The 24,350-nt window shown below is 38.1% G+C and overlaps 1 protein-coding gene across 4 annotated transcripts in view; it reads right to left on the bottom strand.

Moving 5' to 3' along the window:
• The window catches only part of JAK2 (Janus kinase 2), a 162,809-nt gene that overhangs the window by 43,735 nt on the left and 94,724 nt on the right, over positions 1 to 24,350 (bottom strand). For 3 of the 4 annotated variants that reach the window (XM_060014695.1, XM_060014696.1, XM_060014693.1), the window contains exons 5-6: positions 21,605 to 21,722; positions 6,079 to 6,224 (exon numbers count right to left, since the gene is read on the bottom strand). In XM_060014695.1, the coding sequence (XP_059870678.1) occupies positions 6,079 to 6,224; positions 21,605 to 21,722 (264 nt within the window). Of the gene's footprint in view, positions 1 to 6,078; positions 6,225 to 6,937; positions 7,037 to 21,604; positions 21,723 to 24,350 lie in introns of those variants that run through there. The other variant, XM_060014697.1, reaches the window with a different exon arrangement.

Raw genomic sequence — 24,350 nt, 5'->3', positions numbered from 1 at the left:
TGCACAAAGAGATGTACAAAGACATATTGATATATACAGGTACATATGTACACACAGAGGCATGTGCTCACAGACACAGATGCACCTAACACACAGGCACAGACACACAGAGATGTTATCTTACACGTATTTTTTTTTAAGTCTGGGAAAGAATATGTTTTTAGTTATACTAGTCAGAGATCCATACTCTACTGGATATTTCTAGGAACAAAGAAGCTTATTTCATTCTGCCAAGAACTAATCATTCATCTGTTCTTCCATTATTCCTGAAAATTTTAAAAATGAGTAGAGTTCCTTGATTATTTCTCAGAAATAAGCTGGAAGTGAAAATTCGGAAAACATCAGTGAGTTAAATTACGTTAAGAAGTCAGCAAATCAGGCATGTTTTTCCTTCAGTAGAGGCATAAATTATTTATCTAATATTAAAATATCATGGTACCAAAGACAAAGGAAAATACAGATAAATTAGATTACTTCAAAATTTAAACTCTTGTGCTGCAAATAATACTTTCAAGAAAGTGAAAAGAATCCACAGGATGGGAAAAATATTTGCAAATCATAAATAGGAGAACCTATATCTGGAGACCTGTATTCATAATATATAAAGAACCTTTACAACTCAATAAAAAAATTGAACTGTACAATTAAAATGAGTGAACTTTATGATATGTAAATTATACCTGAATAAAACTGTTTTAAAATATCATGAAATCTTATCAATATAATGAATATCTTCACAGTTTTAAAAGTAAAATAAAGGAAAAATTATGAAGAATTTTGCAGATGCATTTATATCCTGGTAAAGATAATCAGAGAAATACAATTTTTAAACATTCACTTGTTTTAGGACACTAGATTTTGGACAATATTATGGTCTCCAAAGCATAAGTGTTCTATCATAGCTTAAGCCTAGAGATGGCTTCATATTTAAAAACTCATTTTCAGTGGCTCAAAGTTTCTGTTCTTCAACTGTATTCCTTTCAATTCCTTCAGTTTCTATTTATTTATTTATTTTTTTGCGGTACGCGGGCCTCTCACTGTTGTGGCCCCATTTGCGGAGCACAGGCTCCAGACGCGCAGGCCCGGCGGCCATGGCTCACGGGCCCAGCCGCTCTGCGGCATGTGGGATCTTCCCGGACCGGGGCACGAACCTGTGTCCCCTGCATTGGCAGGCGGACTCTCAACAACTGCACCACCAGCAAAGCCCCTTCAGTTTCTATTAACGACATCTAAGATACTCCTTCCCTCACTCCATTCTACTATGGTCTTGCTGTAGCAGGTATTCAATAAAAAGTTGTTAAATGAATGAATGAATGAACGAATGGATAAGTTACTATCCTAAGAGGTGTTTGTCTGTATTTTAATAAATATCAAGGCATTAGTGGAAAACAGAAATGTTTTCGTTTTTCCTTTAGATGTTGGAATCTTCAAGACACCTCATTGAGTTCCTGAAATCATACCCTACGGCCTGCACCCTTAGGTTAAGGACTACCAGACATCTGAAAATAAAACAAGAATACCTAAAACCAAAGAGGGAAACACAGAAACTGATAACCTGTAAATTGGGTATTTAACTGGTTTGAGGGCACTCAGCAAAGGAGGGACTGAAGCCAGTTATTGAGAAAAGGATTTCTAGGAATAAAAGGAACTTTAACCAGATCATGACGTCCTCAAACTTCTAATCAGGTAAGCATATAATATGTAAAACAAATGTTTAGTTTTCAAACTTCAAAAAAACAATCAAAGCATTCTTATAATAGTCATATATACCTTTAAAAAGAGTGGAAGTTTTATAGCCATTAAAGCTGGGCTGTAGGAGTAGTGTTTCAAAAAATCATATAGGCTTGACTGTCAGAATTCAATTTGCAGAAGAATAATTTGGAGAATGTGGATCACTTGTATAAGAATCTGCTGGATCTGTTATAAGATAAGTAAGGTCTGAGGAGCTAATGTAAAACATGGTGACTATAACTGATAATACTGTAGTCTATTATTGAAATTTGCTAAGAGAGTAGAACTTAAATGTTCTCACCAAAAAGAAAAAAAAAAGAAAAATATGTGAGGTGATGGATGTGTTAATAAACTAGAGAGAGGGAATCATTTTACAATGCATATGTATATATACCATGATGTACACTTTAAATATCTTACAATTTTATATGTCAAATACACCTCAATAAAGCTGAAATTTTAAAAAATCTCCTACAACACTTGTAAAAATTCATATTTGTAGGCATCACCTCAGATTTACTAATTCCAACTTCTTGGGTTAGAGCCCAAGAATCTTCTGTTTTAACAGGCACCTCAGGTGATACTAATTCAAGTAAAATATGGAGAAATACTGACTCAATTATTTATACAATTTGTGCTTACCAGAAATTATGTCTCCAGGTGTTTTTTTCATTCCTTTGAATTTACCTAGTCGTTTCAGAACGAATGAACTAAATAATAAATAGGTGTTGAACACCTATTAAAACCAAGCAGAACCTCGTGGGCTCCCACCCAAGTACAAAGGCTCCTCTTGTATATAAAAAAGCTTAAGTCTCTCAGGACTCCCTCAGTCACAAAGAGTAGGCCCAAGAAATTAATAATTAGGACAATAGAGTCACAGAACCTTTCAGTGTCTGATGTACATTCCTGAGTTGTACAGATACTATAACTGCCACCAGAGGGGAAGAGCTAGCTAACTGCATGATGACCAGACTGTGACCATGACATAAGCTGCTCCATCTTGAGAAGTACTGAATCTATGGCTAGCACAATTCCAAGAACCAGCCTCAAGAGAATGGGAATAACACTATTGCTCTTAATAATCTGTATCTTTGTGGGCTTCAAAATAATTGTAGCTTGTTCTACCCGTATATGTAAGTGGGCAACTAAAATTGCCAGCAAAGAGATGCTACAGACCCATGTTGACATCTTCTACTCTAAGAATACAGCACACCCTATGTCAGCATGAAGAAGTTACAGAAGACAGACCTTCACCCATAATCCCATAGAAATGGAATGATGTCTGACAGTGGGGATTTGTAGGCAGCTCTTTGCAGGAAGCAACCCTTTGCAGGAAGCAGCTCTCTGCAGGGGACCCCTTTTGTCTTGTCACTTTAGCAAAGCTATATTTTAACTAGCCTCCAGCCCAAGCACATCTTTCAAATCTTTTGATCACCCAATGCCTCGCCTAACCTGTTGATACTTTTCTTAGATTTAAGAAGAAATGAAGAATAAGTAATTAAGAGACGATAAGCTCTTTTCCCCAGCTTCCCCTTCAGTAATCTCATGAGCAAACTGTGTGAAAAAGAAAGCATCTAAAGAAAGATCACTAGGAGTCGACAAACTCACATGCAGTGGGAGATGGTGAAGAATGTGACTCCTGCCTCAATGACAGACTGAGATTACTTCCCCTTTCTCCCTTTAAAAACTTTCATGGCCGAGCAGAATATTTGGAGGTGGCTGTGGGACACGAATCTGCATTCTTCCCAGGTTGCTGGCCTCCAGAATAAAGCAATCTTTCCATTCCTACAAGCACTCGTCTCTCAAGTATTGGCTTTCAAGCAGTGAGCAGCCAAACCCGAGTTCAGTTAACACTATGATATTTTCTGTAGTACTCCAACTCTTTCAGTAATTTCTTTTAATTATACAATAAATAAGTACTCAGAATGTAATGTACTACAGTTAGCATTGCTGTATGGTATTACTTGAAAGCTGTTAAGAAGGTAGATCCTAAGAGTTCTCATCAGAAGGAAAAGATATTTTTTCTTTCTCTTTTTTTTCCATCTACATGAGATGATGGATGTTAACCAAATCTAATGTGATAATAATTTCATTATTATGTAAGTCAAGTCATTTTGCCGTACACCTTACATTGTTACAGTGCTATATGTCAATTATTTTTCAATAAAACAGGAAAAAGAAAAAGGAAAAAATAATGATTTCTTTTATCTCACAAAGTCCGTGTTACATAAGGAAGAAAAGTTACTCATACAATACTTAATTATTATAAAATCAAAAAATAAAATACCTAGGAGTAAAGTTACCTAAGGAGATAAAAGACTTGTATTCAGAAAACAATAAAACACTGATGAGACAAAATGAAGATGACAAACAGATGAAAAGATATACCAGGTTCTTGGACTGGAAGAATTAATACTGTTAAAATGACTATACTACCCAAGGCAATCTACAGATTCAATGCAATCCCTATCAAAATACCAATGGCATTTTTCACAGAACTAGAATAAATAATTTTAAAATTTGTATGGAGACACAAAAGACCCCAAATACCCAAAACATTTTATTTATTTATTTTTTTGCGGTAGTGGGCCTCTCACTGTTGTGGCCTCTCCTGTTGAGAAGCACAGGCTCCGGACGCACAGGCTCAGCGGCCATGGCTCACGGGCCCAGCCACTCCACGGCATGTGGGATCTTCCCGACCGAGGCACAAACCCGTGTCCCCTGCATTGGCAGGCGGACTCTCAACCACTGCGCCACCAGGGAAGCCCCCAAAACATTCTTTAGAAAGAAAAACGGAGCTGGAGGAATCACTCTACCTGACTTCAGACTATCCTACAAAGCTACAGTCATCAAAACAGTATAGCACTGGTACAAAAACAGACACACAGAGATCAATGGAACAGAATAGAGAGCCCAGAAATAAACCCACAGACTTATGGTCAATTAATCTATGACAAAGGAGGCAAAACTATACAATGGAGAAAAGACAGTTCTCAGCAGTGCTGGGGAAACTGGACAGCTAGATCTAAAAGAATGAAATTAGAACATTCTCTAACACCACACACAAAAATAAACTTAAAATGGATTAAAGATCTAAATGTAAGACCATATACTATAAAATTCCTAGAGGAAAACGTAGGCAGAACAGTCTCTGACATAAATTGCAGCAATATTTTTTTGGATCCATCTCCTAAAGCAAAGGAAATAAAAGCAAAAATAAACAAATGGGACCTAATTAAGCTTAAAAGCTTTTGCACAGCACAGGAAACCATCAACAAAATGAAAAGACAACCTACTGAATGGGACAAGATATTTGCAAATGATATGACTGATGAAAGATTAACATCCAACATATATAAACAGCTCACACAACTCAACATCAAAAAATAAATAACCCAATTAAAAAATGGGCAAAAGAACTGAATAAACATATTTCCAAAGAGGAAATGCAGATGGCCATCAGGCACATGAAAAGATGCTCAGTATTGCAAATCATCAGGGAAATGCAAATTGAAGCCACAATGAGATATCACTTCACACCCATCAGAATGGCTATCATCCAAAAAAAAAAAAAAAAAAAACGCATAACAAATGTTGGAGAGGGAGAATGTAAATTGGTGCTGCCACTGTGGAAAACAGTATGGAGGCTTCTCAAAAAATTACAATTAAAACTACCATAGGACCTAGCAATTCTACTCCTGAGTATACAGCCAAAAGAAACAAAAACACTAATTCAAAAAGATACATGCACCCCAATGTTCACAGCAGCATTATTTACAATTGCCAAGGTATGGAAGCAATGTAAGTGTCCACTAACAGGTCAATGAATAAAGAAGATGTGGTATATACATACGTACATACATACATACATACACACAATGGAAGACTACTCAGCCATGAAAAAGAATGAAATTTTGCCATTTGCAGCAACACGGATGGACTTGGAGGGCATTATGCTAAGTGAAATAAGTCAGATAGAGAAAGACAAATACTGTATGGTTTCACTTATATGTGGAATCTAAAAAATACAACAAACTAGTGAATGAAACAAAAAAGAAGCAGCCTCACAGATATGGAGAACAAACTAGTGGTTACCAGTTGGGAGAGGGAAAGGAGGAGGGGATACTATAGGGGTAGAGGGAAAAAAATGATTATGGGATTATATGAAATCATGTGTTTGGAACTTCTGAAAATTGTAAAGCACTATAGAATTTAAAGAATCATTCAATAAAAACAAAAACAACCCACACCAAAAAAAAGTATGGGCAAACACAGAAAACACAAATAACTTATACAAAAACTGTAACTGTTCATATTTATGAATATGGATTTACATAAGGAAATTACCTGACAGAGCTATAGATGTCCAGGGGGGTCTGATCCTTTTCTTTGGCTATTCTCATCATATCTAACACCGCCATCCCAAGACATTCTTCCTGTGTTTCATGAGTAACAGGTACTTTTATCCATCCATGCAAAAAATCATGCCTCCACTAAAGTAAAAAGAAAAGAAATTTAGAAGAAAATATCTCATTAGTTTCACTATCACAGTTTAATCTACTGTTGTATTTTAACGTATAACGTAATTTCCAGAATATATGCATTTAAAAAGAACAAAAACTCCTCCCTTGATTTTGAAACATTTTGCCATAAAATTTTAGTATAAGTTCTTTTGCAAATTGAAACTGATTTAAATTGGGTTCCCAATTATAGAATATATTTATGACATCAATCTATTCACTGTTTATATTTTCAATTATAACTTCTACATCAAAATTACCTAAATTAAAATAGATATTAATTAAATATGTACTGAGTTCCAAATATGCTCAAAGCATTCTACTAAGGACTGTTTTGGCCTTAGTAACATGTGGCCACAGCCTCCAAGGAGACTAAAATGTAGGAGGGACGTGAAACAAGTAAACAAAAAATTATAATGACAGACACTGTATAGTAAGTACCACACAACAGATACCTTAGGAACATAAAAGAAATTGAGATTATATCCAGTAGGGGTAATTAGGGAAGGTTTCACAGAAAATTTTAAATTTTATGTATTCTTTGAACATGAAGACATTTTTGATGAGCACAAGAGAGGATGAGGAAATAGAAGAAATGACACAAAAAGAAAGCACAAGGCATGTTCAGAGATGTGAAGTAGTTTGGTTGGGGCACACAACTGTAAGGGAACAGAGTGAATTAAAACCTGGAAAAGTAAGTTGGGGTCAGACTGCAGGTACCCTTCAATGACTTGATCCTAGAAGCAACACAGAACCATTTTCTTAAAAGCATCTGTTTCTTTTTTTTTTTTTAATAAATTTATTTATTTATTTTTGGCTGTGTTGGGTCTTCGTTGCTGCATGCGGGCTTTCTCTAGTTGCGGTAAGCGGGGGCTACTCTTTGTTGCAGTGCACAGGCTTCTCATTGCGGTGGCTTCTCTTGTTGTGGAGCATGGGCTCTAGGCGTGCGGGCTTCAGTAGTTGTGGCTCGCGGGCTCAGTAGTTGTGGCTCGCAGGCTCTAGAGCGCAGGCTCAGTAGTTGTGGCGCATGGGCTTAGCTGCTCCACGGCATGTGGGATCTTCCCGGACCAGGGCTCGAACCCGTGTCCCCTGCATTGGCAGGCAGATTCTTAACCACTGTGCCACCAGGGAATTCCCAAAGCAGCAGTTTCTAAAGAATCTTTTCTTAAAGCATCAAGCCTGTTTCATTGGTAGAAATAGCAATGACAGAAGTGCTTTAAGAAACTAAAGTATTCAAGGAGACTCTTTAAGAGGCTGCAGTAACGGTTCAGATATGAGATAGTAAGGATCTGATGTAGAGAACAGAAGACAGTAAAAGAGTCTGAAAAACTGCTAACTTCCTAATTATATATAAAGAATGAAGAAAAGAGAAGTTCCAAGATTTTGATCTGGATGATTTAGGGACATGGATAAAATCAGACTGGACATGTAATGGGGAGAAAGAAAGGGGTAGAAGGTTAAAAGCACCAATATTCTAAAAATAATAGCAATTTTCTTTATAAGAAAGGTAAAAGCCATAATATTGGCTGAAATACCAACCAAGGTTTAAACTAAATAAGAGAAATAAAGGATCTTCTATATTTTATATGGGTATTTCCCTTCTTTGCTATGAAAACATCTCATGAAATTAAAGTTTTACATGAATTAAAAAAATTTTACTAAAAGAAATAAATACGCATTTAAAAGTATATTTGTTTAATATAATATGATATCACTTATAGGCAGCATCTAAAAAACAGGGTACAAATGAACTTATCTACAAAAACAGAAATAGAGTTACACATGTAGAAAACAAACTTACAGTTACCAGGGGCTAAGTGGGGGAGGGATAATACGGGAGACTGGGAATGACATATACACACTACTACATATAAAATAGATAACTAATAAGGACCTACTGTGTAGCACAGGGAACTCTACTCAATACTCTGTAATGGCCTATATGGGAGAATAATCCAAAAAGAGTGGCTATATGTATATGTATAACTGATTCACTTTGCTGTACCTGAAACTAACACAACATTGTAAATCAACTATACTCCAATAACACAATTTTTTTAATATATTTAACTTTCTATTAACAAATTAGAAACGTTTTTGTATAAGAAAATATATTACTTAAAAGACACAAACCATGAAATAACCAGTATTAACCAAACAAAGGCCTAAATGTTTGTAATACAAAATTAATTCATAGAAGGAGTTAGATTTCTTTTTGCTCAATTTCAAATACTTATTTCACCACATATTTGAAAATATGTAAGTAAGTCATTCTGATTAAGAAAGAGCTACAGATTAGTAATGACTAGGTAGATTATTTTTAATAGCTTGCTTTTGTTTCATATACTATGTAGGACCAGAGGATAATAAATTCTGTTTATGAGGATATTCTGTGGAACTCATGACCCAAAGATAAAATTAGTGAGAGCAGTGCTAACAAGATAATCAACCAAATATCCATTAGAGAAAAGTTACAAATGAAATACAGTCCCAAATGCCAAAGCATATTATCTTAAACCAGCCTTCCTACTTCCTACAGTATGTATCAATAAAAATTTTGTTTAATTAAAACTGTAGAAAAGTAGTTTTTCATATGGGTAGCTGAAAACAACATTTGAACCAAGAAATTTTATCTGCATTCAGCCAGAAAAATAAGAAAACAGTTACAGTCACAGAATCAAAGATGAACCAAGAAAGAACACAAAGTAAATATCCACTTTTTGGCTGAACATACATGAATTAATTAAAGGTCACTCACATGGCAACAGTATATTTATTGGCTGAGTAGACAAAGTTGATGATATAAAGACAATCTTCAGTAGAAAAATGAATTTAAAAGGGCCATCTCGGGACTTCCCTGGTGGCTCAATGGTTAAGAATATGCCTGCCAATGCAGCGGACACGGGTTCGAGCCCTGGTCCGGGAATATCCCACATGCCACGGAGCAACTAAGCCCGTGAGCCACAACTACTGTGCCTGCGCTCTAGAACCTGTGAACCACAACTACTGAAGCCTGCACGCCTAGAGCCCGTGCTCCACAACAAGAGAAGCCACTGCAATAAGAAGCTCGTGCACTGCAATGAGGAGTAGCCCCTGCTCACAACTAGAGAAAGCCCATGTGCAGCAACGAAGACCCAACACAGCCAAAAAGGACCATCTCACTTTTAGCTTTTATTTGCTTACTGCTTCCAAATCTATCTTTCTACAATACTGTCTTTTATACTGTGCTTTAAAAACTTTAGTGGCTGAACTATTTTTTCAGTTATTTTATAATGTCAACGTTTTCTTACAATCTGGTGATATCACTGATCAAATCTGCTATATTTAGTCTATAATATGCATAAAGTCTAACCTGATATCAATACAATCTGAGAATAAGTTAATTATTACCTTATTTATTTTCTAGGCATGGATTTAGAGAAATAGAAACATTAAGTAATAGAAAATTGCATGTGGTAGTGAGTAGACACAATTTAGGATTCTACTGTGAAATTATTTTGCCATCCTAAACAAGAAAATCCCTCCTAGGAAGACAAAACTGTAAATAACCCATAATTTTTCTAGATCAGAAGTATGAGGGGGGGACCTTGAAGATGGCGGAAGAGTAAGACGCGGAGATCACCTTCCTCCCCACAGATACACCAGAAATACATCTACACGTGGAACAACTCCTATAGAACACCTACTGAAGGCTGGCAGACCTCAAACCTCCCAAAAGGCAAGAAACTCCCCACGTACCCGGGTAGGGCAAAAGAAAAAAAGAAAAAACAGAGACAAAAGAATAGGGACGGCACCTGCACCAGTGGGAGGGAGCTGTGAAAGAGGAAAAGTTTCCACACACTAGGAAGCCCCTTCGTGGGCGGAGACTGTGGGAGGCGGAGGGAGGAGCTTTAAAGCCGTGGAGGAGTGCACAGCAACGGGCGCGGAGGGCAAAGCGGGGAGATTCCCGCACAGAGGATCGGTGCCGACCGGCACTCACCAGCCCGAGACGCTTGTCTACTCATCCACCGGGGCGGGCGGGGCTGCGAGGTGAGGCTCGGGTTTTGGTTTCGGACTGAGCGCAGGGAGAGGACTGGGGTTGGCGGCTTGAACATAGCCTGAAGGGGTTTGTGCACCACGGCTAGCCGGGAGGGAGTCCGGGGAAAAGTCTGCACCTGCAGAAGAGGCAAGAGACTTTTTCTTCCCTCTTTGTTTCCTGGTGCGCGAGGAGAGGGGTTTAAGAGCGCTGCTTAAAGGAACTCCAGAGACGGGCGTGAGCCGCGACTAAAAGCGCGAACCCCCAGAGACGGGCGCGAGCCGCGGGTAAAAGCGTGGACCCCAGAGACGGGCGCGAGCCGCGGCTGAAAGCACGGACCCCAGGGACAGGCGGGAGACGCTAAGGCTGCTGCTGCCGCCACCAAGGGGCCTCTGTGCGAGCACAGGTCACTATCCACACCCCTCTTCCGCGGAGCCTGTGCAGCCCGCCACTGCCAGGTTCCCGGGATCCAGGGACAACTTCCCCGGGAGAACGCACGGTGGGCCTCAGGCTGGTGCAACGTCACGCCGGCCTCTGCCGCCGCAGGCCCACCCTGCACGCAGTGCCCCTCCCTCCCCCCCGGCCTGAGTGCGCCAGAGCCCCCGAATCAGCGGCTCCTTTAACCCCGTCCTGTCTGAGCAAAAAAAAGACGCCCTCCAGCGACCTACATGCAGAGGCAGGGCCAAATCCAAAGCAGAGCCCCCCAGCTGTGTGAACAAAGAAGAGAAAGGGAAATCTCTCCCAGCAGCCTCAGGAACAGAGGATTAAAGGTCCACAATCAACTTGATGTACCCTGCATCTGTGGAATACATGAATAGACAACGAGTCATCCCAAATTGAGGAGGTGGGCTTCCAGAGCAAGATCTATGATTTTTTCCCCTTTTCCTCTTTTTGTGAATGTGTATGTGTATGCTTCTGTGTGAGTTATTGTCTGTATAGTTTTGCTTCCACCATTTGTCCTAGGGTTCTATCCGTCCACGGTCTTTTAAATTTTTTTCTTAATAATTTTAATTTTAATAACTTTATTATACTTTACCTTCGTTCTTTCTTTCTTTCCTTCCTTCCTTCCCTCCTTTAGACAACGAATCATCCCAAATTGAGGAGGTGGTCTCTGAGAGCAAGATTTATGATTTTTTTCCCTTTTACCTCTTTTTGTGAGGGTGTATGTGTATGCTTCTGTGTAAGATTTTGTCTGTATAGCTTTGCTTCCAACATTTGTCCTAAGGTTCTATCCGTCCCTTTTTTTTTCTTTTTCTAAATAAGAATTATTTAATTCAATAACTTTATTATACTTTATTTTATTTTACTGTATCTTCTTTCTTTCTGTTTTTCCTTCTTTCCCTGCTTCCTTCCTTCCTCCCTCCCTCCCTCCCTCCTTTCTTTCCTTCTTGTCTTCTTTTCTTCTTTACTTATTTCTTTCTTTCTTTCTTTCTTCCCTCCTTCCTTCCTTCCCTCCTTTCCTTCTTTCTTTCTTCATACTTCTACTAATTCTCTCTACTTTTTCTCCCTTTTATTCTGAGCCGTGTAGATGAAAGGCTCTTGGTGCTCCAGCCAGGAGTCAGGGCTCTGCCTCTGAGGTAGGAGAGCCAACTTCAGGACACTGGTCAACAAGAGACCTCCCAGCTCCACATAATATCAAATGGCGAAAATCTCCCAGAGACCTCCATCTTAACACCAGCACCCAGCTTCACTCAACGACCAGCAAGCTACAGTGCTGGACAACCTATGCCAAACAACTAACAAAACAGGAACACAACCCCACCCATTAGCAGAGAGGCTGCCTAAAATCATAATAAGGCCACAGACACCCCAAAACACACCAACACACGTGAACCTGCCCACTAGAGAGACAAGATCCAGCCTCATCCACCACAACACAGGCACTAGTTCCCTCCACCAGGAAGCCTACACAACCCACTGAACCAACCTTAGCCACTGGAGACAGACATCAAAAACAGCAGGAACTACGAACCTGCAGCCTGCAAAAAGGAGACCCCAAACACAGTAAAATAAGCAAAATGAGAAGATAGAAAAACAAACACCACATGAAGGAGCAAGATAAAAATGCACCAGACCTAACAAATGAAGAGGAAATAGGCAGTCTACCTGAAAAAGAATTCAGAATAATGATAGTAAGGATGATCCAAAATCTTGGAAATAGAATGGACAAAATGCAAGAAACAGTTAACAAGGACCTAGAAGAAATAAAGATGAAACAAGCAACGATGAACACCACAATAAATGAAATTAAAAGTACTCTAGATGGGATCAATAGGAGAATAATTGAGGCAGAAGAACGGATAAGTGACCTGGAAGATAAAATAGTGGAAATAACTAATGCAGAGCAGAATAAAGAAAAAAGAATGAAAAGAACTGAGGACAGTCTCAGAGACCACTGGGACAACATTAAACGCACCAACATTCGAATTATAGGGGTTCCAGAAGAAGAAGAGAAAAAGAAAGGGACTGAGAAAATATTTGAAGAGATTATAGTTGAAAACTTCGCTAATATGGGAAAGGAAATAGTTAATCAAGTCCAGGAAGCACAGAGAGTCCCATACAGGATAAATCCAAGGAGAAATACTCCAAGACACATATTAATCAAACTGTCAAAAATTAAATACAAAGAAAGCACAAAAAAGCAGCAAGGGAAAAACAACAAATAACACACAAGGGAATCCCCATAAGGTTAACAGCTGATCTCTCAGCAGAAACCCTACAAGCCAGAAGGGACTGGCAGGACATACTGAAGAGATGAAGGAGAAAAACGTGCAACCAAGACTACTCTACCCAGCAAGGATCTCATTCAGATTTGATGGAGAAATTAAAACCTTTACAGACAAGCAAAAACTGAGAGAGTTCAGCACCACCAAACCAGCTTTACAACAAATGCTAAAGGAACTTCTCTAGACAAGAAACACAAGAGAAGAAAAAGACCTATAATAACGAACCCAAAACAATTTAGAAAATGGGAATAGGAACATACATATCGATAACTACCTTAAATGTAAATGGACTAAATGCTCCCACCAAAAGATACAGATTGGCTGAATGGATACAAAAACAAGACCCTTACATATGCTGTTTACAAGAGACCCACTTCAGACCTAGAGACACATACACACTGAAAGTAAGGGGATGGAAAAAGATATTCCATGCAAATGGAAACCAAAAGAAAGCTGGAGGAGCAATTCTCATTATCAGACAAAATAGACTTTAAAATAAGGACTATTAGAAGAGACAAAGGAGGACACTACATAATGATCAAGGGATCAATCCAAGAAGAAGATATAACAATTGTAAGTATTTATGCACCCAACATAGGAGCACCTCAATACATAAGGCAAATACTAACAGCCATAAAAGGGGAAATCGACAGTAACACATTCATAGTAGGAGACTTAACACCCCAGTTTCACCAATGGACAGATCATCCAAAATGAAAATAAATAAGGAAACACAAGCTTTAAATGATACATTAAACAAGACGGACTTAATTGATATTTATAGGACACTCCATCCAAAAACAACAGAATATACATTTTTCTCAAGTGCTCATGGAACATTCTCCAGGATAGATCATATCTTGGGTCACAAATCAAGCCTTGGTAAATTTAAGAAAATTGAAATTGTATCAAGTAACTTTTCCGACCACAACGCCATGAGACTAGATATCAATTACAGGAAAAGATCTGCAAAAAATACTAACACATGGAGGCTAAACAATACACTACTTAATAATGAAGTGATCACTGAAGAAATCAAAGAGGAAATAAAAAAATACCTAGAAACAAATGACAATGGAGACACGATGACCCAAAACCTATGGGATGCAGCAAAAGCAGTTCTAAGGGGGAAGTTTATAGCAATAAAAGCCCACCTTAAGAAGCAGGAAACATCTTGAATAAGCAACCTAACCTTGCACCTCAAGCAATTAGAGAAAGAAGAAGAAAAAAACCCCAAAGCTAGCAGAAGGAAAGAAATCATAAAAATCATATCAGAAATAAATGAAAAAGAAATGAAGGAAACAATAGCAAAGATCAATAAAACTAAAAGCTGGTTCTTTGAGAAGATAAACAAAATAGATAAACCACTAGCCAGACTCATCAAGAAAAAAAGGGAGAAGACTCAAATCAATAGAATTAGAAATGAAAAAGGAGAAGTAACAACTGACACTGCAGAAATACAAAAGATCATGAGAGATTACTACAAGCAACTCTATGCCAATAAAATAGACAATCTGGAAGAAATGGACAAATTCTTAGAAATGCACAATCTGCCAAGACTGAATCAGGAAGAAATAGAAAATATGAACAGATCAATCACAAGCACTGAAATTAAAACTGTGATTAAAAATCTTCCAACAAACAAAAGCCCAGGACCAGATGGCTTCACAGGCGAATTCTATCAAACATTTAGAGAAGAGCTAACACCTATCCTTCTCAAAATCTTCCAAAATATAGCAGAGGGAGGAACACTCCCAAATTCCTTCTACGAGGCCACCATCACCTTGATACCAAAACCAGACAAGGATGACACAAAGAAAGAAAACTATAGGCCAATATCACTGATGAACATAGATGCAAAAATCCTCAACAAAATACTAGCAAACAGAATCCAACAGCACATTAAAATGATCATATACCATGATCAAGTGGGGTTTATTCCAGGAATGCAAGGATTCTTCAATATACGCAAATCTCTCAATGGGATAAACCATAGTAACAAATTGAAGGAGAAAAACCATATGATCATCTCAATAGATGCAGAGAAAGCTTTTGAAAAAATTCAACACCCATTTATGATAAAAACCCTGCAGAAAGTAGGCATAGAGGGAACTTTCCTCAACATAATAAGGGCCATATATGACAAGCCCACAGCCAACATCATCCTCAGTGGTGAAAAACTGAAAGCGTTTCCACTAAGATCAGGAACAAGACAAGGCTGCCCACTCTCACCAGTCTTATTCAACATAGTTTTGGAAGTTTTAGCCACAGCAATCAGAGAAGAAAAGGAAATAAAAGGAATCCAAATCAGAAAAGAAGAAGTAAAGCTGTCACTGTTTGCAGATGCCATGATACTATACATAGAGAATCCTAAAGATGCTACCAGAAAACTACTAGAGCTAATCAATGAATTTGGTAAAGTAGCAGGATACAAAATTAATGCACAGAAATCTCTGGCATTCCTATATACTAATGATGAAAAATCTGAAAGAGAAATCAAGAAAACACTCCCATTTACCACTGCAACAAAAAGAATAAAATATCTAGGAATAAACCTACCTAAGGAGACAAAAGACCTGTATGCAGAAAATTAGACACTGATGAAAGAAATTAAAGATGATACAAATAGATGGAGAGATATACCATGTCCTTGGATTGGAAGAATCAACATTGTGAAAATGACTCTACTACCCAAAGCAATCTATAGATTCAATGCAATCCCTATCAAACTACCACTGGCATTTTTCACAGAACTAGAACAAAAAATTTTGCAATTTGTATGGAAACACTAAAGACCCCGAATATCCAAAGGAATCTTGAGGACGAAAAAAGAAGCTGGAGGAATCAGGCTCCCTGACTTCAGACTATACTACAAAGCTACAGTAATCAAGACAGTATGCTACTGGCACAAAAACAGAAAGACAGATCAATGGAACAGGATAGAAAGCCCAGAGATAAACCCACGCACATATGGTCACCTTATCTTTGATAAAGGTGGCAGGAATATACAGTGGAGAAAGGACAGCCTCTTCAATAAGTGGTGCTGGGAAAACTGGACAGATACATGTAAAAGTATGAGATTAGATCACTCCCTCACACCATACACAAAAATAAGCTCAAAATGGATTAAAGACCTAAATGTAAGGCAAGAAACTATCAAACTCTTAGAGGAAAACATAGGCAGAACACTCTGTGACATAAATCACAGCAAGATCCTTTCTGACCCACCTCCTACAGTAATGGAAATAAAAACAAAAATAAACAAATGGGACCTAATGAAACTTCAAAGCTTTTGCACAGCAAAGGAAACCATAAACAAGAAGAAAAGACAACTCTCAGAATGGGAGAAAATATTTGCAAATGAAGCAACCGACAAAGGATTAATCTCCAAAATTTACAAGCAGCTCATGCAGTTCAATAACAAAAAAACAAACAACCCAATCCAAAAATGGGCAGAAGACCTAAACAGACATTTCTCCAAAGAAGATATACAGACTGCCAACAAACACATGAAAGAATGCTCAACATCATTAATCATTAGAGAAATGCAAATCAAAACTACAATGAGATATCATCTCACACCAGTCAGAATGGCCATCATCAAAAACTCTAGAAACAATAAATGCTGGAGAGGGTGTGGAGAAAAGGAAACACTCTTGCACTGCTGGTGGGAATGTGAATTGGTTCAGCCACTATGGAGAACAGTATGGAGGTTCCTTAAAAAACTACAAATAGAACTACCATATGACCCAGCAATCCCACTACTTGGCATATACCCTGAGAAAACCAAAATTCAAAAAGAGTCATATACCAAAATGTTCACTGCAGCTCTATTTACAATAGCCCGGAGATGGAAACAACCTAAGTGCCCATCACCGGATGAGTGGATAAAGAAGATGTGGCACATATATACAATGGAATATTACTCAGCCATAAAAAGAAATGAAATTGAGCTATTTGTAATGAGGTGGATAGACCTAGAGTCTGTCATACAGAGTGAAGTAAGTCAGAAAGAAAAAGACAAATACCGTATGCTAACACATATATATGGAATTTAAGAAGACAAAAAAATGTCATGAAGAACCTAGGGGTAAGACAGGAATAAAGACACAGACCTACTGGAGAACGGACTTGAGGATATGGGGAGGGGGAAGGGTGAGCTGTGACAGGGAGAGAGAGAGTCATGGACATATACACACTAACAAACGTAAGGTAGATAGCTAGTGGGAAGCAGCCGCATGGTACAGGGAGATCAGCTAGGTGCTTTGTTACCGCCTGGAGGGGTGGGATAGGGAGGGTGGGAGGGAGGGAGACGCAAGAGGGAAGAGATATGGGAACATGTGTATATGTATAACTGATTCACTTTGTTATAAAGCAGAAACTAACACACCATTGTAAAGCAATTATACCCCAATAAAGATGTTAAAAAAAAAAGAAAAAAAAGAAAAAGAAGTATGAGATGTCATAGTAGTAATATTAGGGTAAAGTAGATCAATGAATAGTTTAGGAAAACTTGCCTTATTAATGGAACTTAACTAGCATTCCATCAAAATAAACCAGATCTGCAGAATAGATGAAATAATATAATTCTAAAAGCAGTATAAAGTCATAACTTCATAGTACACTCTTCTCAGAGGCCTGTCTCTTTTCTTTCTTTCTTTTTTTTTTTAATGCGGTACACGGGCCTCTCACTGCCGTGGCCTCTCCTGTTGCAGAGCACAGGCTCCTGACACACAGGCTCAGCGGCCATGGCTCACGGGCCCAGCCGTTCTGCGGCATGCGGGATCCTCCCGGACCGGGGCATGAACCCATGTCCCCTGCATCGGCAGGCAGACTCCCAACCACTGAGGCACCAGGGAAGCCTTCTCTCTTTTCTTAATGACTACTGAAACAAAGGAAGCTGTAAAAAGTTGGTTGGTTTTCAAATGGTTTTTGACAAGAGCAACAAGACCATTCAGCAGAGAAAGGATAGTCTTTTCAACAAATGGTGCTGAAAAAACTGGATATCCACATGCAAAACAATGAAGATGGACCCTTACCTTACACCATACAAAAATTACCTCAAACATAAAACTGTCATTATATGCAGGTGACATGACACTAGATGCAGAAAACCCTGAAGACTCCACACAAAAACTACTAGAACTGATAAACGAATTCAGCAAGGTAGCAGAATAAAAGATTAACATACAGAACGGTTGCATTTCTTTACACTAAAAATGAAATATCAGAAAAGGAACGTTAAAAAACCATCCCTTTTAAAACCACATCCAAGAAAATAAAATAATTAGGAATAAAGCTGATCAAGGAGGTGAAAGACTTATATGCTGAAAACTATAAAACATTAATAAAGGAAACTGAAGATGATTCAAAGAAATACAAAGATATCCCATGCTCTTGGATTGGAAGAATTAATATTGTTAAAATGGCCATACTACCCAGAGAAATCTACAGATTTAATGCAATCCCTTCAAATTACCCATAACATTTTTCACAGAACTAATAATCCTAATTTTTATTTTTTAGTTTTGGCTGTGCCGTGCAGCCTGCAGGATTCTTAGTTCCTGACCAGGGACTGAACCTGGGCCCCAGCATTGAAAGTGCCAAGTCCTAACCACTAGACCACCAGGGAATTCCCAAATAATCCTAAAATTTGTATGAAACCATAAAAGACCCAGAATTGCCAGAGCAATCCTGAGGAAAAAGAGCAAAGCAGGAGGCATAACCCTCCCAGACTTCAGACAATATTAAAAGCTACAGTAATCAAAATAGTGTGGTACTGGTACAAAAACAGACATATGGATCAGTGGAACAGAATATAGAGCCCAGAAATAAACCCACACACCTACAGTCAATTAATCTTCAACAAAGGAGACAAGAATATACGATGGAAAAAAGTCTCTTCAGCAAGTGGTGTTGGGAAAGTTGGACTGCTGCATGTAAATCAATGAAATTAGAAGACACCCTCACACTGTATACACAAATAAACTCAAAATGGCTTAAAGACTTAAATATAAGACATGATACCAGAAAACTCCTAGAAGAGAACATAGGCAAAACATTCTCTGACATAAATCATACCAATGGTCTGTTTACCAAGGCAATAGAAATAAAAGCAAAACCGAACAACTGGGACCTAGTCCAAACTTACAAGCTTTTACATAGCAAAGGAAACCATAACACAATGAAAAGACAATCTACAGAATGGGAGAAAATACCTGCAAATGATGTGACAAACAAGGGCTTAATTTCCAAAATATACAAATAGCTCATACAATTCAATAACAACAAAACAAATAACCTAATTGAAAAATGGGCAGAAGATATAAATAGACATTTCTCCAAAGAAGACATACAGGTAGCCAACAGGCACATGAACAGATGTTCCACATCATTAATTGTGAGCGAAATGCAAATCGAAACTACGAGATACCACCTCACACTTGTCAGAATAGCTATTATTAAAAAGTCTACGAGTAACAAATGCTGGAGAGGATGTGGAGAAAAGGGAACCCTCCTACACTATTGGAGGGAATGTAAGTTGGTGCAGCCACTATGGAGAACAGTATGGAGGTAGCTCAAAACTAAAAATAGAGTTGCCATATGATCCAGCAATCCCACTCCTGGCATATATCTGGAAAAAACTATAATTCAAAAAGATACATGCAGGGCTTCCCTGGTGGCACAGTGGTTGAGAGTCCGCCTGCCGATGCAGGGCACACAGGTTCGTGCCCCGGTCCGGGAAGATCCCACATGCCGTGGAGCGGCTGGGCCCATGAGCCATGGCCACTGAGCCTGCACGTCCGGAGCCTGTGCTCTGCAACAGGAGAGGCCACAACAGTGAGAGGCCTGCGTACCGCAAAAAAAAAAAAAAAAAAAAACACAACGAGATACCACTTCACACCTATCAGAATGGCCATCATCAGAAAAGCAGAAAGTAAGTGTTGGTGAGGATGTGGAATGCTGGGTGCTGCTGGTAATAATGTAAAACGGTGCTGCTGCTATGGAAAACAATATGGCAGTTCCTCAAAAAAATTAAATATACAACTACCATATCATCTAGTAATCCCACTTCTGGATAGATATCCAAAAGAATTGAAAGTAAGATCTCAGAGAGATATCTGTACACCCATGTTCGTTGCAGTGTTATTCATAAGAACCAAAAGGTAGAAGCAACCCAACTATCCAACAAGAGATGAATGGGTAAACAAAATGTGGTACATACAATACAGTATTATTCAGCCTTAAAAAGGAATGAGATTCTGACACATGCTACAACATGGTTGAATCCTGAAGACATTATGGTAAGAGAAATAAGCCAGTCTCAAAAGAGTAAATACTGTATAATTCCACTTATATGAGCTACCTGGAATAAGCAAATTCATAGAGACAGAAAGTAGAAAGGTGGCTGCCAGGGGTCAGGAGGAGAGGGGAATGAGAAGTTATTTTTTAATGGGTATAAAGTTTCAATTTAGGAAGATGAAAAATGTTCTGGAGATGGATGGTGGTAATGGGTGCAGAACAATATGAAGGTACTGGGCTTCCCTGGTGGCGCAGTGGCTGAGAGTCCACCTGCTGATGCAGGGGACACGGGTTCGTGCCCCAGTCCAGGAAGATCCCACATGCCACGGAGCGGCTGGGCCCATGAGCCATGGCCTCTGAGCCTGCGCGTCCGGAGCCTGTGCTCCACAACGGGAGAGGCCACAACAGTGAGAGGCACGCGTACCGAAAAAAAAAGAAAAAAAAAAAAATGAAGGTACTGAATTAATGCCACTGATTTGACCACTTAAAAATGGTTAAAATAGTAAATTTTATTAAGCACATTTTACCCCCTCACACACAAAAAAGTTGGTTGCTCTCATATTGCAAAAGAGAAATATTTTTCAATTTGTTGCTCACAAACTGAACTAGCCCTACTACACATGTTAGAAATGTGAGCTATGAGGATCTGTGAGGTTATTTCCCATGATATTAGCAGATCTGATTTAGAACTCCTTGATCTGATACCTTGGGGATATCAAGAGTGTATCTTTACACAAAAGCACTAATCAAGGCAATAGATAAAAGCATTTAAAAATGTTCAAAAACACCACAAAAATTTAACAATATTAATAAACAACTGGAACACAGTTCTCAGACTAAGTATCAACAACCAGCCACCCTCCTATGAGGGGCTACACAAACTACTGTAGTTCATTTTTTATGCAATTACTTACATTCTTCACATTTTACAACCCACTAATTAAGTCTGAAATTGTTTAGGAATTTAAAAAAATTTTTCTCTAAAGAAATTTCACTGTCCTATATTCCAGCCACTTAGGTCTACATGAATCATGTTGTAAAACTCAGTCTAAACTTGTGAAATCCTTAAAATGATCTAAAGCACTAAAATAAAAAGAAAATTCAAAAGGGGCAATTCTAGGAATCTTTATAAGATAGATTCTATTATCCATAAACCATGGGATTAAAAATTAGTGATAAAAGACTCAATTTTGTTACCTTTCTGCACCTGCTATGCAGACAGAACATCAATTTTCCCATATGTGAATATTTTTCTGATTAAGAGATACATTTACATGGCCAGATATGTATCATTTAACACATGTACATACCTGAGCAAAAAGGTAAGACATGACAAAGTCATCAAGAAGAGGAGCTTCAGCACCTCGAGATATTCCATGCCTATAGGTTCTGTTGCTGCCATTACAATACCAGTAAGGAAAGTAAAATCTACAAGACAATTAAAACAATCAGTCAGCCTCTAACAGTTCTAATATAAACATACTATATATATATAACCACTTCCGATCTACCAAAAGGTATTATCCCATAATCAGAAAACACAACTAACAGTGTTAAATACAAAGTGAGGACAAAAGGAAATATGGGTAAAGCCATGGTAATAATACAGCCAGAAAATACAAGAAACATAAGTTTAAAATCCATATTCTGCCTTCTTCCATGAACAGAACATAGAAGCAAATAATAGAAAATAGAGAAATGTAGAAATAAAACATTAACAAAAAAAATTTTAGTATGGACACCAGGGGGAAAAGCGGGGTGGGGTGGTAGTGGTGGGATGAATTGGGAGATTGGGAATGACATATATACACTAATATGTATAAAATAGATAATTAATAAGAAACTGCTATATTAAAAAAATAAAATAAAATTCAAAAAAAATTTTTTAATGTAATTCTAGGAACATCAGTAGAGGAATGTGAAAATGCTAATTTGGTGTGAAAACAAATAATTGCTTCTTCTTTAAAGAACCAGAGATTACATAAAAAAGAATGAAATAATGCCGTTTGCAGCTACACAGACAGACCTAGAGATTATCATATTAAGCGAAGCCAGTCAGAAAGAGAAAGAGAAATACCATATGATATCACTTATCTGTGGAATCTAAAATATGACACAAATGAACTTATCTATGAAACAGAAACAGACTCACAGACATAGAGAAGACTTGTGGTCGCCAAAGGGGAAGGGGAGTGAGGGAGGGTTGGATTGTGAGTTTGGGGTTAGCAGATGCAAACTATTATACATAGAATGGATAAACAAGGTCCTACTATATAGCACAGGGATAGTCAATATCCTGTAATAAGCTATAATGGAAAAGAATATGAAAAAGAATATATATAAATATGTATAACTGAATCACTTTACTGTACACAAGAAACTAACACAACATTGTAAATCGACTATACTTCAGTTAAAAAAAATGGAGGTTACAAACTTGTCCTTCAGAGAAACAAAAAAATTCTATATTGCTTTTTTTATTTACAGCTCTACTGAGATAAAATTCACATAAAGTTCACTCATTTAAAGTATACAATTCAATGTTTTTAGTATATTCAAAGCACTGTACAGACATCACCACAACCTAACTTTAGAACATCTTTATCTTCCATAAAAGAAATTCCCTACCCAAGCCACCTTTATCTACTCCTCAGCCCTAAGTTACCACTAGTCTACCTCTATAAATTTGTCTATTCTGCATATTTTATATAAATGGAATCATATAATATGTGGCTTTTTCTACCTTCTTTCACTTAGCATAATGTTTTCAAGGATCATCCACATTTATAGCAGTATCAGTACTTCATTTCTTTTTATTGCCCAATTAAATTCCCATTGTATGGATATACCACATTTTGCTTAACCATTCATGACTTCATGGACATTTGGTTTGTTTCCATCTTTTTGCTATTGTGAATAATGTTGCTATGAATAATCATATACAAGTTTTCTTTCCTGTGGAAGTATGTTTTCATTTCTCTTGCATATATACCTAGGGTGGCACTGCTGAATCATATGATAATTCTATGTTTATCTTTTAAAGGAGTAGCCAAACTGTCTTTCAAAGCAGCGCTATTTTATACTTCTAACAATGTATGAGTGTCCCAATAGGTCACATCCTTGCCAACACTTGGGTGGAGAGTTTAGCTAAGTTACTCTATGGTGCTGCTGACTCAGCATTCATTTTGTTTCGTCAAGAGTCCTGTAGTGACCTTAAACTGACATTAGCTCCCACACAAACGCATGCCCTAGAGAACAACTTGCAGAGTCACAAGCAAATGTAAGTTCCTTATACGACTTCCCCAACAGCCTCTGTGATCAACACTCATCCCTGCCTCCCAGTGCCTAGTCCTATGCACCTCTTCAATAAGATCCCTACGTGGCTTACCAAAACCCAACTCTTTTGAATTGACCAGTCTGGCCTTAGTCCAGGAACCTCAAGGCACTCTACACTTAAACCCTAATAAAGGCACATGCTCCAGGTCCTGACTCTCTCTATCTGCACTGTGCCTTGACCTCTCCATGTGACCCCTTAAGGCATGTGGGTACTTCCTCAAGAACCTGTGAGTAATGAACTTTTTTCTACTTCAATTCCTCTTGTAGTCTGTTGTTGAAATGTGGCTCACCATCTGGCACCCTATGTTCCACTTAATAAGAGGTAATTTGACAATTTCTTTTTTTTAATCTTTTGGCCACATCGCGCAGCACGTGGGATCTTAGTTCCACAACCAGGGATTGAACCCGTGCCCCCTGCATTGGCAACATGGAGTCTTAACCACTGGACCACCAGGGAAATCCCTAATTTGACAAATTTATAACAATGTGTTATCGTCCATCTTTTTAATGCTTGCCATCCTAGTGGGTAAAATGGTATCCCATTGTGGTTTTGATTTACATTTCTCTAATGAATAAAGATTTTGAGTATCTTTTCACATGCTTATTTATCAGTTGTATGTTTTGTTTAGAGAAAGGGCTATTCAAAACTTTGCCCCTATTTTAATTGTGTTAGTTGTCACTGTACTGAACTGTAAGAGTTCTTTATATATTCTGGATATA

The sequence above is a fragment of the Delphinus delphis genome, chromosome 6 (genome assembly GCF_949987515.2).
Source record: "Delphinus delphis chromosome 6, mDelDel1.2, whole genome shotgun sequence".
Classification (NCBI taxonomy): Eukaryota; Metazoa; Chordata; class Mammalia; order Artiodactyla; family Delphinidae; genus Delphinus; species Delphinus delphis.
The sequence above is the reverse complement of the archived record's forward strand: the minus strand, read 5'-3'. Positions and strand labels throughout refer to the sequence as shown.